Raw genomic sequence first — 17,134 nt, forward strand, 5'->3', positions numbered from 1 at the left:
CCGAGAGAAGCGTATCGTCTCTCTTCTAGTTGATTTTAAAATCACGCCGGCGGGGGACGGATTCGGGGCCGTCCGTTTGGAAACAGTGCCCGATCGGTTCCAACCACCGATCCCGTTGAAAAATTCATCGAAATTGGTCCGTGGCTAAATTCCTCTGAGGGAGGAGAGAATTATCTGAGAGAGGGGAGAGCGCTGATCGATCGAAATCTACAATCTTTAATCCTTGACTGCCTTGAAAGAGTGAGATCCAGTAAAACAAATTTTAATCCTGGCTTATAATTGTGTTAATTTGTTTGAAAATTATGGGGATGATCGATCATCGTTCACAATTGGTTGGAAAAATGTAGAAATTCTTCGCGAAAGTTTCTTCCATTCCTTTAATCCTGCAAACGTGTATTTTGATGTTCAATAATAGCGCAAAAATTATACGAAAGATAATGCCTTAATCCGTGTGGAGATTATTGAATTATTCAGGTCTAAATTTTTAATATCGATTTAAATTGTAATTATCGTGCAATCTCTTTTTCATTCTTATTACTAAAAGTTAATTAAATTTTGTATCATTATTTTTACACGTGAGAGGGGTTTAAATATCCGATAGATACGACATAGAAGAAAATTTTCTCCAAATTTTCTCCTATATCGTTCGATGAGAAGTTAAGTGTAATTCCATATTTGAAGATATCTAGTTTTGAAGAAAGTAGAGAACGTATTTTATAATGGTCGTAACTTAATCCGTCAATTAGAGAGAACGTTGTTTACGGTTCGTTTAATCGTCGTTCATTTTCGGCCGAATTTGATTCTGTTGTCGATCGATTAACCGAAAGTTTTTTTTTTTTCTCCTTTCTTCTTGTTCTTTGGCTCGCACTCCTCCTTTCCGAGCGAGGCAAGGCTACGCTTTTCGACGGCAACTTTCCCGCTTAAAATAACTCGCTTTAACTCGATTATTTCTCATTAAGACCGCTCTGGACCACTTCTTTTTTTTGCCCTTGCCAACATTTTCGCTGGCCCGCACAATAGTCCGTCCAAGGGTGCAAAAGGTCGACCTCACCCTCCGTAGCCCAGAGGCGGGTGAGAGAGGATGCAGGATTTGCAAGTGTGTCGTTCGAGAGCCATTTTTACGTAAAGTTGTCTTCTTTTTTTTCCCTTTTTCTCTCTCTTTTGACAGGAGGATGCTTGTGATTTTAAGGACGGGAAGAGCAAGTAGGAAATATTAATTTGTAACAGTTGGAAAAACTTTTGGAATCTGGAATTAACTTAATTATAGATTTTGAGTAAATTTGTTTGTTTTTTTTTTCTTAGGTTTGAGTTAATTTAATTAATTTTAATTTTCTATGATATTTGAAATTTTGGATTAGATTAATTCGTATTCCAGTTTGGATTTTTCCCAGTTATGATAAATTCATCCGGATCTTTGATGCACAAGTTAAATTATCTCCTCCACCTTGAGTCGATTTACGTCTAAGCCAGCTTGGATTGTAGTTCAATTGGCCTAACCTATCTTCTTGGGCTTAAGTTGATTTGCACTAAATCGTTTAGGGTTTAAATTAATTTGCATCTAAACTGTCCAGGGATTTAGTTAACTTATGCCTAATTTATGTCACACACTTTAAGTAGCTCATGTTTAGCTTACGTTGCACTTGATGCATATATATATATATATGTACATAATAATTTATAGTCACAAAGAAAAATTATTTCCAAAAACTCGAACTAAAAACTTCTATTTACCTAACCTAACTTAAACTCGATCGAAAAAAAAAAAAGGAAAAACATTTACGAGAATTGGAATAGAATAAAAAAAAAAAATAATAATTTTGTCCAATTTTTTTACTCATTTTCGTTTCGAAACTACTTGAAAGCGAGTAACTTTCCTAGTTAAATGTTTCCAGAAAAAAATATCGCTTTATTAAAAATACAAACTCAAACCGGGCAAACGTTTGTCACAGTTCAAACATTTATGCCTCTTGATAAAAGGATTAATGCTCGCCCGTTTCGTGACCCGCAGCTTTTGCATTCTCCAATTTTTCTCTCTCCCTCTCCCTGTCTCTCTCTCTCTCTCTCTCTTCAGCCCCAGGGCCAGGAAAAGTCAACGTCGGCCCTGAGTGCACGCGTCCAAGAGGACTCGCGTTCGCGCGCGCACAACCCTCTTCCCTCCCTCCCCCTCCTCCCTTCTCCTTCTGAATAACCATAGAACATCGCGCGGTCGAGATTTATCGTATATTATTCCTTACGATTCCTCTGCTCCGTTATTTGTTCCTTCTTCCCCTCCCCCCCCTCGCGATTCTCCATCTTCTCGGGGGAGTTTTATGGAACCCCTTAAATCGACCACTATAAGAATGGAAGGGAGGGAGGCTCGTAGGAATCTATAAACCGTCTCGATTTCGTCTCGTGTATATATGCATCGAGAGAGAAAGATTTGCGGGGATAATGTTTTTGGAAATGTTAGTAATAGAACGGTTCGTGTTAATTAACGGGATTATACCGAGCTGTCTAACCTGGAAATTTTAATGATCGAGTAATATTAGGATCGAGGAGTAAAGGAGAAAAAGGAGAGAGAATTTGATTGATTAATAAAAATTTATAATTTTTATGGAAAGATTTGCGTGATAATGTTTTCGAGAAAGTTTGAAAGTTAACGAGATGTACGTAGAGTGAGAATATTTGGAATGAAGTTTAAAATCTATTTCTTTTTTCTTTTTTCTTTTAATTTTCAACATTTCATCTTCTTGCATAATATTAATTGATAAAAAAGAATTAAATTAGATTGATCTTTCTTTGAAAACGTTTCAATTTTTATATTCCAATATTCCTTTGAAATCATTTCACTTTTATCTGTATTAAAATAATGAAATGGCTGAATTATTTTTCAAACTTTAAAATTATATCGGATAAAAATGGTTTCAAAGGGGACACGATGTAATTAGCCTTTTTTATAATTGGACATAGTGCAAAGGACATACGAATAACACGACGAATAATGCGACTTTAAATTAATTTCGAGAAACTCGAATTATGGAATCGTTTATGGAGTTGAGATGTTTTCGCTATGGATAGTCCATAATCACGATCGCTTTACTAATTGAGGTTAATCGAATCGTTGAATCCCTTGTTGATTTCATCGTAGCAGTTTTATGATCGCTCTCAGTTCGTACATCAGGGGTTCCTTTAAAGATACCCTAGACCGAAGCCATCTCTTATTGGAATAGAGTGGGGACTGTAGGAGGCAAAGTACGGTCGTACTGTCGTATAGTACTGATCGTAAGAGGGGAGTAAAATGGAGAGTTGTGCCTTGCGGGAAGTCGATTTTGGTCGATTAAAGTCGACTGAATTCGAAAACACATTTTTCACAGGAGAAAATTAAGTAAATGGCGTTTTCGATAGAAAATAGCGGTTTAATAGGACCATTTTATGGGAGAATAAGCGACGCGTAAAGTGCATTGTACGTGGTTATCTTATTTATACCCGCATATATATATATATATATATATATATATATATATATAAAGAAAATATAAAGTAAACGAGAGAGAGAGAGGGAGGGAGGGAGAGAATAAAATATAAAAAGAATTGTAATTACCAGGAAAAGGTCGCCAAGCAACGGTTCTGGCCCCGTTTACACATTCAACGGCACAGGATAAGTGTTTGTGTTTTGCAATTAACGCTTTCTGCTAGCCCATCCGAAATGAACTTCCACGAGTAATTATCCTTTTTGATTGTTTGGACGGGGAGCCACGTGTGAACTAGGCTTTGGTCTCTCTCTCTCGGTTGAATTTCTTTTTGAAAATTTTCGTACCGTAGCTCGATCGTGCTTTTGAACGATTATATGTATATCTTACGCTGCATTTTCGCGATCAGTGTTAAATTTCCGAGAATTGTTCTGCGCAAGCAGGTTTTTTGGTGGCGAATGATTATCATGATTTATAAACGATTAAGACACATTTCCATCGATCAAAAAAAAGGTAATAATGATAAAAGATGTGGTTGTTTTAAACTCCTTTAGAGAGATAAAATCACGTTTATAGTCGCGGCTCCATTACGGTCAGATCGCGATAAAGTCAGTTCGTCGATGAACATTATTAAGTGTCCTTAATTCGCGACGCAATAATACTTTCCTTTGAAACTATGATTACGAGAACGAGAATTGTATAACATTTCTATCGTGTTTACGCAAAAAAAAAAAAAAAAATGATATCGAAATTCCATAAAATTCTTTAGTAAATTAACAAGCTAACCTAACTTATTTTTAATCGCTTTCTTGAATAAAAATAGTAGCAATAGAATTTATCGAAAAAAAATCTATTCTCCGTGAATATTGAAAAAGAGAAAAAAATATATTTTAAACGAATGTCAATAGAAGTAAGAAAAAGGGAAAAAATTGATATTCATTGAAATATTATGAACGAAAAAATTGCAACAGGCTGCAAAAGCTATCGTACGATGAAATACTTGCCGTTAATGGGACGTTTTTGCGTAGAAACGTAGAAGCGTGTCTGCGCAAGCGTGTATATCCTTTGCTCCTACATAACCTCGACAGTCAAGATTTATCACATCGATTTCTCGGTCAGTTTTCAGGCAAAATAGCGATACATTGTTTCGCGTCTTCGCTGAAAAATCACTACATACTCGATTTCTGCCTCGATTTTCATCAATTTTCAATCCTCTCAAGTTATCATTGCAAGAAGACATGATTTTTTAATAACTCGGCAAAGCATACCATACTTTGCGATTCTCTTTTTCTCTGTTTACGCTGTCTGTGCTAAAAAGGAAGAAAAAAAAAAGAGAGAAAAGCATCTTATCCTGGATCTGCTGTGGATTCATCGTTAAGAACATCTATCTAAGCTCAAATGTTTTAGGCACTGTATGAGAGGTTAGGTTAAGGGTTATATTTTATACAAAGATGAAAGGATGGTTAAGTAGTTTGCTGAGAATTATGTTCCATATTCCTTTGATGGCGTAATGATGTAAGTAATAGAAGGATCATCACACTTTTGACTGTGCAGTATCGAGATTTAAAAACATCTTTTTTAAATCCTTTTACTTCAGATTATAATTTCTTTGTCCATTCGAATTTTGAAGTTAGGATTCATGAAAAGATGAAAATCTAATTTTTTACCTTCGTTATTTAACAGTTAAAATATATTTTATTATTTTTATTATTTTCTTGACACTTTTTTTGAAATTGTTACTTCAGATTTCATATCGTATTCAACATTTGTGAACTAGTGTCGCAACGCACCTTTTCAAATGCAAACTACCTAACCGTGCACACATTGGTTGGCATGCAATTGCTCGTGTGTAGGTATCAATTACACGATGTTCCTCTCCATCAGAGAGAGCTTGAAACCTGTTATCCTGGTCACTTACTTGAAATACTCTCCCTTTAACTTCCAAAATACGTAATTCCGCCGGAATAAAATATTTATTAAAATTACTAGTAACATTTTTATTCTGGAATTTAGCAATATCTATATGTGTATTGCGTTGCATAGATAATATAATCGTGCGTGTAGTTACAATAGTGTGTAGGTTATAATTGCACAAGTGCGTATATGATGATAACTGCAGCGACTTGTCATTGGTGGTTCCATACTTTGATATGATTCTATTCGAATGTTCGAGTACCTGTAACTATTCTTCTTTCCACGATACATCGATCAATTAAAACGAAAAAAACTTTGCGATTATTTATTCGCAGTTATATTTTTTTCCAATTTTTCAATTTTTAATATTTCAAATAATTATAGAAGAGATATTATTCAAGCTGATATATTTATATTATCTAAAAATTAATTTTTGAAAGTTGATTAATGTAAAAAATAATCAAGGGGAAATGTTAAGACCGAAAAGGACAGGAAAGGTTTCCTTTTTTTGGCTTTTCTGGACAACAAAAATCAAATTAAGTCGTCAAGAGACCGTGTCCTCATTTGGACGCGAATAAAAAGCGGGAAACAAATTTTCCATTCTCGCGAAGGAATTTTTTTCAGTCGGTCCGGTATTTAAAATACAGAAAAATTTCACAGAATTGTCCTTGCGAAAAACAAACATAAAAAGAGAACATCAATAATTATAATCTTAATTCTTCACGGATCTATCTCCTCTTTCCTTTTAAACAAAAAATCGAAAATTTCTGAAAGAAAAAATAAAATCGTCAAAAAAAGGAAGCGATTACCACAGCTCACCATCCCTAATTACTTGCTTGACTCGTTTCGTACAATCATTACCACTGACTTACCCTATTATTGCTTTCCCTTTCATTGTGTGCCAGAAAAATTCCAAAAAAAAGTGTGGTCCTCCATTCAATCCCCACCATTCGCCCTATCCCGCTCAACCAGTTACCGAAAAACCAGTTGATCTCATTCGGAAGCAAATCGTGGGGACAAAATCTCGTTGACTCGAAACGGGCCAATCTTCCAGTATTCCAGACATGGTACGGGGACTGAGCCATCGTACGTCGTTCCTGAACCATTCCTCCACCATTCTCCATCGTATCCCCACTACGTCGCCTGGAAGGGCGCAACTTCTGCGGCTCGTTCGGCCGTTTCCGTCAATGTTCGGCTACGCTGCTGCTCCGCTCGACGGCAGCGAACAATATAATAGTGGTGGGGAGAGTCGCGGAGTGGGTGGCATGAGCCCGTTAGGGTCGCGGCACTTGGACACGCGATCGTCGCGCGGCACAGGGTACACACGTTCCAATGTCTAACCGGCAGCAGTTATTTCCTCGCGGCGCGTGCCTTTCGCGCGATCGTCACGCGTGCAATTTCTCGTGAGAGAGAGAGGTCAAGGGGAGTCCGACAAACCTCTCAGCCTCGACTACTTGCTCTCCTCTTTCTTTCGTCAAGGTGTTCTCATCACGCTCGCCCACTCCTTGTAACTGTCATATTCATTTGTGACCGGGGTATTGTAAGTGCGTGAATTAACTTCGCCGACACTGTGAGTGTGACATTGTGTGAGAACTGTGGTGAACTATCGTCGAAGACAATTAAGACTGTATAACGTCTGACGTGCGGTGATCATGGATTGGAGATTCGGATTGCTGTTTGCCTGTCTACTCGTCGATGGTGAGTGATTTTGAGTGAAGTTTTCACTGGTGCATATGCGTTCATGATACATTATGCGATTTGCAAGGGACGTTTTCTGACAGCAGACGTGCTGTGTCATACTGTGCCGCAGTTGGATACGATCATAGCGTGCATTTGATCATATTAAAAATTCTAACCTAGTACGGCCGCCGTTTGTTCGATAACTCTTGGAACATGGAATCGCAACGCGCGATGGGAGCCATCGCGAATTTTCTTTCCAACAAAATTCATCGGAATAGACTTAACGGGGCCAGAGTGGTTGGGGTATTCGAAAAGTTATGACGGACAGGGATATTATACTCGTTTTATGAACAAAGAAAGTTTTTTCAGAATAATAGTCATGAATTTTTATTACAATTGCTTCTTATCTTTCTTATTTCACTCGTTATACCATTGCTAGAGTTTCTTATGTAGACAAATTCTATCGATTATTAATTTTATATAATTTAAGGATTATTTTATATATATACATAATTTAGAGATTTTTTTAGATTTTATTTCATTATCTCTTACTGTATTTTATGTAATTATTATTGATTGTATTTATTATTTGTATTTATTAACATTAAATAATTTATTTGTTCAATTTGTCAAATTTATATTTTCAAACCAGACGAAAGAATAACGATCAATTATAATTTTTCCTCTCACCAAATAAAAATTTCAATTATAGAGAGCTTAGAAATTTTCATCCTACAAATAGCTTAGTATTACTTCTTTCATTTATTTTCTTTTCTCAACGAAGGATTCAACGATATCCCCTTCCAATATCAATCAGAATACCTTCACCAAAACAAATAGCTTAGACATTCATTCCCATTATTTACTTTTTCTTTCCCAATGATTCAATAATTTCCATCATCCCAATACCCCTGTTCCAAATAAACTCACCAAGAATCGAGCTTATACATATACGTAGAAAGAAATTCAAAAAATTAATACTCCCAAGAAATTTTATCCCGGGAAAACTGCATCAGCGATAACAAGCTGTCGAGTTTCACCGTCTTGTTCCCTTTTATTTGTCGTCCATATACACGCGTATACCGTAAACGTTTTCCTTCATGTTTCTCATTCCAAAACTCATTTCGCGATACGGGATAAACAACGAACTCGGCGTGGAACTCGAATGTGGCTCTAGCTTTGACCCAATTACTATCCGCTGGAATTTCGGTTTTTTTTTTTTTTTCAGTTTTTTCCTCTCTTCTCCTTTTTTTCTTTTTTTCTTTATTTTTCCACCCTGCCTCACGTTTCTCCCGTACAATCTTCCGAAAAGGCTGATCCTGATCGGCAACGTATCCACGATCGGATCGCGTATATCGCGCGGATAAGATCGATAAGAGAGAACACGTCGACCGCGAGCTGCTCTTCTCTCCTCGCGGCGAGTTCCAATTTCCTGATGGGAGTGGATTAATATAATTTGATGGCGTCCCCGGGAGAATTATGCATCTCGTAGCTCGATCTTCTTCGCGAAGACGAGTACGAATCGGGGTTTCGTTTCGTTTCGTTCCTTACTTCCGATTACGATGTTTGCGTTAATTTGAAATTACGGTGGATGGAGCTTGTTAACGTTTCGGCGACGTAGCGCCGCCGTTTTATGAATATGGATGGTGATTCGCGTGGAACGCGTATGGGATTATAATCGTTACGGCGGTGGATCCAAAGTTCCGGATGAGTCAATTAGGGACGTGATAATTGCGTGATGCATGGGCTGCGCGAAAGTAAGGATTTTTTTGATAGATCGTGGTAAAGTTTGATGCTTCATCGGGCGTTCGACGGTTGTTCATTATTAGTTTTGTTAGGTTAGATTTTTTTTTTTTTGAGTCGTGATTATTTTGACAGAGATGTGAATTTTGTTGAAAAAAATTGAATCGTAATTTTATATTTGGAATAACTTTTTGAATTTGTTATTTATACTGTAAATATGATCCGATATTTTTTAAAATTTCGCTTTTTTCATTCTTTTAGTTTGATTTTTTAATAAATCGTAGAGGAGTTTGGCGTTTTTTATTTTGTTCTTTGTACAATTTCGTTGTGATTATTGTATATGTATTAGTTTATTCATTTAGTTCAAATTTGAAACGTTTCTAAAAAAAAAAAATGAATTATCTCTGTCGAATTTATTAATAAAAATTTGATCGCTTGTTCCACTTTTCCTTTAGCGAGCGTCGAGTCATTTAATGTATTTAACATTTAATTATGCAAAGTAAAATTGAAATGTTATACATATCTTATATTTGAAATCCTTAATCTGAAAAATCGAACTGTTTTCAAGCTACTAAATTTTTATTATATCCTAGATTTAATTCTTGACAAATTTTTAATAGTAAATATAATAATAAAAAGGGAACACTATTCCAAGAATATAAAATAATAATTCTAAATTATTCATTATGAAGCTATCAAATCAATTTACCAATTTCATACTCTCTAATCTTGGAATAATTTTTGAAAATTAAAAGTGCACCAATTTGATAAAATTAATTTTTGTCCAACTAAAAACACAATTACATATATCTAATTATTTTTATAATATTTTTAATCATCCACGTACGTATAAATATCTATTATATTTGCTGCTACATACATATATATATAAAACATAAACAAATTTCAAGTTTCGCGTTACAAATTACACAAACAAAAAAAGGAAAAAGAAAAAAAATTAATAAGCAAGAATGGTTTAACACGGAAAATTAAAACAATATATATCCCTCTTCTCCGAATCATCCGATCCGCCAACTCCGCGGGAAATTGCACGCTAAAAATCCTCCATCTGGCGGAGGATCCATTAGCACACAACAAGGTAACACGAGAACCTCTAATTATTTCGAGCGGTATAGAATTTGCCGCGTCCGTTCCTCCATCTCTCTCTCTCTCTCTCTCTCTCTCTCTCTCTCTCTCTCTCTCTCTCTCTCCTCTCTCTCTCTCTCTCTCTCTCTCTCTCTCTCTCTCTCTCTCTCTCTCTCTCTCTCTCTCTCCTCTCTCTCTCTCTCTCTCTCTCTCTCTCTCTCTCTCTCTCTCTCTCTCTCTCTCTCTCTCTCTCTCTCTCTCTCTCTCTCTCTCTCTCTCTCTCTCTCTCTCTCTCGTGGATCCACACCGACGTCCCCGTGTGTACTTACAGGTGTCGGCACGCGCGATCCCGCCGCGATATCTTCTCTCCTCTCCTCTCCTCTCCTCTCCTCCCGGCTGCTTAACGATAACGATCATAATAATTTAATTTAACAGGCCGCGAGAGAAGGAGGTCACACTCGCATCGATCTTCTCTCTCCCCGGAAAGTGCTCGCGAGATGCAGCGAGCAAATATTAAAGAAGGGCCACCCACCCCCCCGAGCCTTGCTCGTCCCCGAAACACACGCTCCTCGCCACCATTCTTCACCACCCTTCCCACGGCTTCTCCTTTTCCTTCTTCCCCCACTCCTTCCCTTTTTTTTCCTACGCTTTTGTTTCTTCTCCGTTATTTTCCATCTTTGTCCGCGGCGCCGCCTTCGCGCAGCAGACGCGAGGGAAGGAGGGAGGAGGGGGGGAGAGAGAGAGAGAGAGAGAGAGAGAGAGAGAGAGAGAGAGAGAAACAAGGCCAAGACCGTTTACCAGGGATGCAAAAGCAAGAGGGAATGTCCTCAAACCGCGTTCATTTTCTCCCGTTTTTCCAGTCGTTTTACGAAGGGACGAAGGCTGGACCACGGCCGCCGCACGAGGGATATAATAACGTTCAATTACCGCTTCTGTCTCGACGTCTAAGGGACTCGAGACTCGGCGAGGGTTCTAGGGGAGGGTTCGGGATTAACGCTTGTTAGGAAGGTTAAAGATGCTGTACTCGGCGCTTCCAAGATTACTTGCTTGGAATATAGGCAGAGTTTTTAAGTGGTTTCAGGGATCCAGAGAGGTATTATCTGATGGGAGGGGGGTTTTAGAATTTTTTTCTGACCGGTTGGACCGACGCACGAGGGCTGTCGGATCAGATCCAAGTCGAATTTAAGGCTCTTCTTACTTAAATTTAATTCTAAGAGGTAGAGATAAAAATCTACAGTCGAGACAAAAGCGTTTGTCAAGCTTAAAAAATAGTTTGATAAAAAATTCGTTAGACTCGAATTTGTTATTGATGCAATATTATTAATTCTGATACGTGAAAGATAATGGAATCGAAAAATGTTATAACGTTGTAATCTGTAATCTTGAATTTGAAGTAGGATTTAATCTAGATTTCCTAACCTATATTTCATTTTTCTTTACAAGGGTATTTTTAATAAAATCTGATCATCGAGATTGATATATTAAGAATATTATACCGTAAGGTTAATTATACAACAACTTTTCTAATCTTGAATTCTTGAAACTAGGATTTAACTTTAATCATCCACGTTTCATTTTTGATCTAACGTATTTTTAACACGTTTAAATAATGATGGTGATATAATTAAGGGATGTTAAGATAAAGGATACTTTAATTGACTAAAGAGACCACGGTATAGTGACGTGGAAAAATTCCGGTGAAGCCGAGTCGAGTTAATCTACTCGGTGATGAAGGGACTTCTTGCGAAGGGCTGTAGTTAAAACGAATTGTTCTTCCTCGATCATTTCTTTCCCCCATCCCTGAAGACTGTCTATTCGTAATTTACCAAGTGTTTTTAAAACAGCGTCGTCTAATTTATCGAGCCATGAAAGGTCTCGATTGTTCTGACGTTTTCTTTAATTTCCAGTCTTCTTATTATTTATCGGTTCTTTGATCTTTCTTAAAAGAAAAAAAAAAAGAATAGAATATATTTCAACGTATCTGTGAAACTTTAAACGAAACAATTACGTAAGTTGTAATTTCTAATCTCAACAAAAACTGTTTTTACATGCAAAATTACATTCCCTTCGTAATATAACAAGTATCATTGTACATCTCCAACGTTAAATTAATAACAATCGAGTTATTTTCGTGTTAACTGTAGCCGATCTTCTGTTGTGCAATGATATTTTTGTTTTATAGACTGTTTAACTGTTCGCTGATCGAGAATTTTGTTTGAGTGAAAACAAAAATTGAAAACAAAAATACAAACGTAATAAAATTAAAATTAAAATTAAAATATATCAAAATTTATTTATTATACGTACCATTTCTTCTTGTTGTTCTGCCATCTATGGAACAGTTAGCTTATTATAACTATTTTTTTTCTCAACTATTATTAGATCTATTGTTCAATGAATTTAAAAATATTGTATTTTGGATTCAATAATTTGATGCCATTGTTTTAATTTATAATATTTATCCAAAGATTATTACAACTATCTTTTTAACACTTATTCAATTCCCTCGCCATTGATACCAATTATAACCTTTATAATCTTGATCTAATTTATCTCGTGGAGAATACATACGTATATAGAAACAAATTCAAATGACTCGGTTGGTTAGTACTTTTCAAAAAGAGAACAAGATATCAAAAGATTTACGTCAATAAATAACCTTTAATCACGAATCCAACCGAGAGTGTGCCATACCCGTACCTAACCTAAATTTCATTTTCATCCCACGTATTTTCGTATCCCCGTTACGTGTATAAACGAGAAACAGTCTCAAAGAAACAAGTTCAAACATTCCGATTCACTACTTTTCCCGATGAAAAAACCAAGAGATAACACGCACATCACGATCAAAAAAAAGAGAAAAGGAAAAAGCGAACCACTTCGCTCTTACGAGTTAATGACGCGGCTGATTGTCCGCGACCAACGTGCATGTCCTCTTTTCAATAATCCGCATCGTCCTTCTCCCGTAATCGAGCGCGGTAAAGCGGGCAGAAAGAGAGAAAGAGGGGGAAGGAAAGAGAAAGAGAGAGAGAGAGAGAGAGAGAGAGAAGATTCGGTTAGCCGATACATACGTCCTATTCTCGCGGCAATTCCATTAAAGCCCATGAAACCGTCCGGTTATTAACCGTCGGTACAATCATCGGGGATAGCAGTTTCTCTTGCGACGCTGTCGCATTAACGATAATGGCGGAAAACGAGTGGAGTTATCGATTTCGTGAAAAATTTACGGCCTCGCGTCGATGAATTGCTCGTAATCGTTTCGTACCGATGAAAACAGAAATTCATTTGTCCGTTTCGAAAGTTCGGTGTTCCGGTAATAGAAATAGGTGGGGACAATGGTGGTGGGGAATAGTAATTTTTCAACGGAACGAACGAACCGATCAACGGTACTGTTTTTCATTGCATGAAAATCGAACTGCCGTTCCTGTCGGTTGCATTTTGCCAATTGATCTCTACTTTTTTTTTATTTTTTGTTTTTTTTTTAAGAGGAGGGGGAAGGACTTTTAGATATACTTTTCCTTTTAATCATCGAGACACAAAATGGATAAACACGGTTGGTTGATCGTCGAAAAATTTAGAAATTTCTCGATCGACCATCGAGAATGTTTAATTTTATTAGCAGTGATTTTGAAGTGACGAAAACTGATTCTGAATACTTTTAATTTTGAATTTTTGGCTACTGGATTTTTTTCTTAATTTGGTTTAATAATGAAACGAGAAGATAGGAAGTAGAAAAATAATAATATTGACGACAATTATACGAATCAAACAGGCATCCATTTCAAAATGTATCAGATTAACGACTCGTCACCGTCAATGGTAGTTAAAATGCATATTCATTTAACAACGTGACTGTATTGTTTAATGCACCGGATACCTAATATTTACTTCGTGCAGTGTTTTCGAATATACACGTCCATAACAACAAAGTATAAAATATCGACGTAAGCGAATAAATGGACCGTCAGATAAACTATTTTTTTGTTTTATTCCCTATTTTTCCTCCTAAAATCCAAATATCTCTCGACATTACATCCGAAAATGCTGTTACGCTAAAATGTTTCAGTGATAGTGTCAGGCGGACAATAAATCAAAGATTTTTGTTTAAATCTTGAAAAATACGATCTTCAAACAACAAATTCTTTGCTCGCTTTGTGAAATAAATAATCGAAACACGATAGATAATTTATAATAATTTCCATGATTAAATGACTGATATTTTAATGTCTAATCAATCTCACAATTTGAAACGATTTTAGAATATCCTCGGATAAAAAGATCGGAATACAACGGAAGAATGGACATGGATTATCGACAGACTTATGGTTGCAACTTCCGCAACTTGGATACTTTACATAAGAATGTATAGCATCGTTGCATTAGCATTGATCCGATATTGCAAACTGTGTTGCATCAAATGCGATACGGAATAATTTAGAAGATAATATGAAAGATAAACATCTCGAAGACCATCTGGATCTACTCGGATGAACGTTGATAACCAAAAAATAATGCTAAGAAAAATAACACTAGATTCATAGTACAAGGAATGATACTTGACACAAATATATATATTGTCAATTGACAAACTTCCATCTGTCACAAATAATAATATTTATTTTACATTTTAAACTCCTTGAGACTCGATCACAATCGTCTTAAATTAATATTCCTCAATACCAATTACTTCAAAATAAATAAACTGTCATTAAAAACAAAAATTATCCAACTTATACCAATTTTTTTCAAATCAAACAGATCTTTAAAATCTTAAGAAAAAAATATTACCTCTCCAATACTTTAACTATCACAATCATCCCAATATTTCTCGATATACATATACAATAACCTCAAATCCAACAAGAAATGATACTTGATACAAATATATATATTATCAATTGACAAACTTCCATCTGTCACAAATAATAATATTTATTTTACATTTTAAACTCCTTGAGACTCGATCACAATCGTCTTAAATTAATATTCCTTAATACCAATTACTTCAAAATAAATAAACTGTCATCAAAAAAAAAAATTATGCCAATTTTTTTCAAATCAAACAGATCTTTAAAATCTTAGGAAAAAAATATTACCTCTCCAATACTTTAACTATCACAATCATCCCAATATTTCTCGATAATAATCTCAAATCCAACTCCACCACTGTCCAATTCAAAGAACGATCCCAGATTTTTTTGCAAGTAGTAGACACGAAAATTTCAGTGACAGTAAAAAAAAAAGAGAAAGAAGAAAAAAAATGACCTAAAAAAAAATGGGGGAAAACAACAGTTTAGGGTTGACGGATACTCCACAAGGGAGGGACAAAGGGAAGGGATGATCGCGGTCGAGAATTGGGGCGCGACTCGTATTGCGGATTGATCTCGCCACGATAAACGGAAACAGTGTGGAGTTTCGCATGCACGCGGCATTTACGCGACCGCAGCCTGACACTCATCCCCCTCCTCGCCCCCCTCCCGATGAACAATTATCTTACGAAGCTTAAGCGTGCAAGAGGGTGTGTGTGTGTGTGTGTGTGTGCGCGCGCGCGCGTGTATACACATACATGCATGCATAGATCCTCCCGCGGAAATCGGGTCGGCGTGTATCGTCGGCCACGGGTTGGCAAAGTCCTCGTGAAAGTTGTGCACGCTTGTTGACGGCCGACGGTACACGCGTCTAGGCCACTAGGCGTCCCTCGCGTTTCACCCTCGCACGCAGACTCGTGCCCCATCGTGAACGCCGGTTGACGTTGAAAATCGACGCTGACGCGCCCACTTAATCCTTCCCAGTTGGAAGATTTTCAGGAACACTGTTGCGGATCGTATAGAGCGCTTCAAATCGCTCGAAAACAGTCGTTGAATTGTAACAATTTCATCTATGGGATTGCGAGTTTGATTATTCTATTTTTTTTTTTTCAATCTCCCTCCCTTTCTTCTATTTTTTTATTTTTTTTTTTGAGGTCGGTTTGAAATTCGAATCGATATATATATATATATGTATATAGGTATCGTCGAGAACTCGACTTCTCTGGAAATTGGTTTCCAATCCTAGCAAGCGTGGATAAATGAACGTAGATCGATGGCGTCTGGCGTTGAAACCTGTTCGTTATTAGTAAACCGTCAGGATTTTTCTCATATGGCGACACCTCACCTGGCCCATCAGCCAATTCTGTCCTAAACACGTCCGATGACGTTCTGCTGATACACCCACGTATATAGGGGAGCGTGTGCGCTTGTGAATGGGTGGCGTGTATGTATAGGTCAGTGGCTCCCAAATTTCTGATCGATATTAGCTCCGGATAGGGGGATACGTTACTCGAAATTTTTACATGCAAACTCGCACGAAACGTAGTCGGGAAACGTGTCACATTTCCTCTTCGTTTTTTGGACGAACAGAGGATGTCATACATACAAGATGTTATATACGCGAAAAATACATTTTTTTCTTTTTTTTCAAAAAGTCATTCTTGAAAATTCGTTTTTGAAAATCCATTCGTTTGATCCCCTTCTTCTCTTCGAACATCCTTTTTTAATATTATTCGACGAATTTTCAATTTCCTCTTTTTTCGTCTTTATATCTTTCCACCTGGAATAGTAGTTTCATTCACCTTTTGTCTAATTATATCGCTTATCTCTAGAGATATTCTATGCCGCGTTATAAGGAATATGCATTATAAAACAGTGCAGTCGATTCTTCGTTAAAAAAACAGATGAAATATTCAAAGTGACATCTCTCCTCTCGCCCCTTTTTATTTTCGATGATAATCCAGTGCAAAGATTCGCGGGTGGCATGACGCCAGGTGCAGCTATATCGACGAAAATTTTCAATATTGATTCCGTTCGAAACGAAGTTTCCTACGGGGAAAATGTCACTCTTTATTCTCGACGTGTTTTTTCACGGGGAATCATTTGGTATCGATGGAAGTGTGCCGTCAACCGCGCGGTAGGATAGTTATTTGGGAGCCACTGGGGGCAGAGACACACACGTGAAATTTTTCCATCGTCACGGTACACCGCGTGCGGCCTGAAAATGCACCGGCAGATGGTACTCGTCATACATGGGCGTGCCATGGCTTATGCGGCTCGCTTTAATCGGTTAAAATCGTCGTTAATTGAAAATGAGTCAATTTACGCGTAAATTTACTCAAGCTGTGGACGTTGTCGCTGTCGGTTGGTCACGACATTGAAACGCGTTGTCCTTAGCACAAAAAAAACCCTAATATCCGGTCGGATGACGTCTATCATGAGTGTGCTTCCAGT

The 17,134-nt window shown here is 37.0% G+C and overlaps 1 protein-coding gene across 4 annotated transcripts in view; it reads left to right on the forward strand.

Annotated features, from left to right (window-relative positions):
• The window catches only part of LOC725999, a 101,523-nt gene that overhangs the window by 39,577 nt on the left and 44,812 nt on the right, over positions 1-17,134 (forward strand). Inside the window, exon 1 of one of the 4 annotated variants that reach the window (XM_016913579.2) lies at positions 6,629-7,061. The exons of 2 other annotated variants lie outside the window; for them this stretch is intronic. In XM_016913579.2, coding sequence (XP_016769068.2) covers positions 7,016-7,061 — 46 coding nt within the window. In that variant the 5' untranslated portion in view covers positions 6,629-7,015. Of the gene's footprint in view, positions 1-6,628; positions 7,062-17,134 lie in introns of those variants that run through there. One more of the 4 variants, XM_026442486.1, reaches the window with a different exon arrangement.

Source organism: Apis mellifera, linkage group LG8, assembly GCF_003254395.2.
Source record: "Apis mellifera strain DH4 linkage group LG8, Amel_HAv3.1, whole genome shotgun sequence".
NCBI classification, from domain to species: domain Eukaryota; kingdom Metazoa; phylum Arthropoda; class Insecta; order Hymenoptera; family Apidae; genus Apis; species Apis mellifera.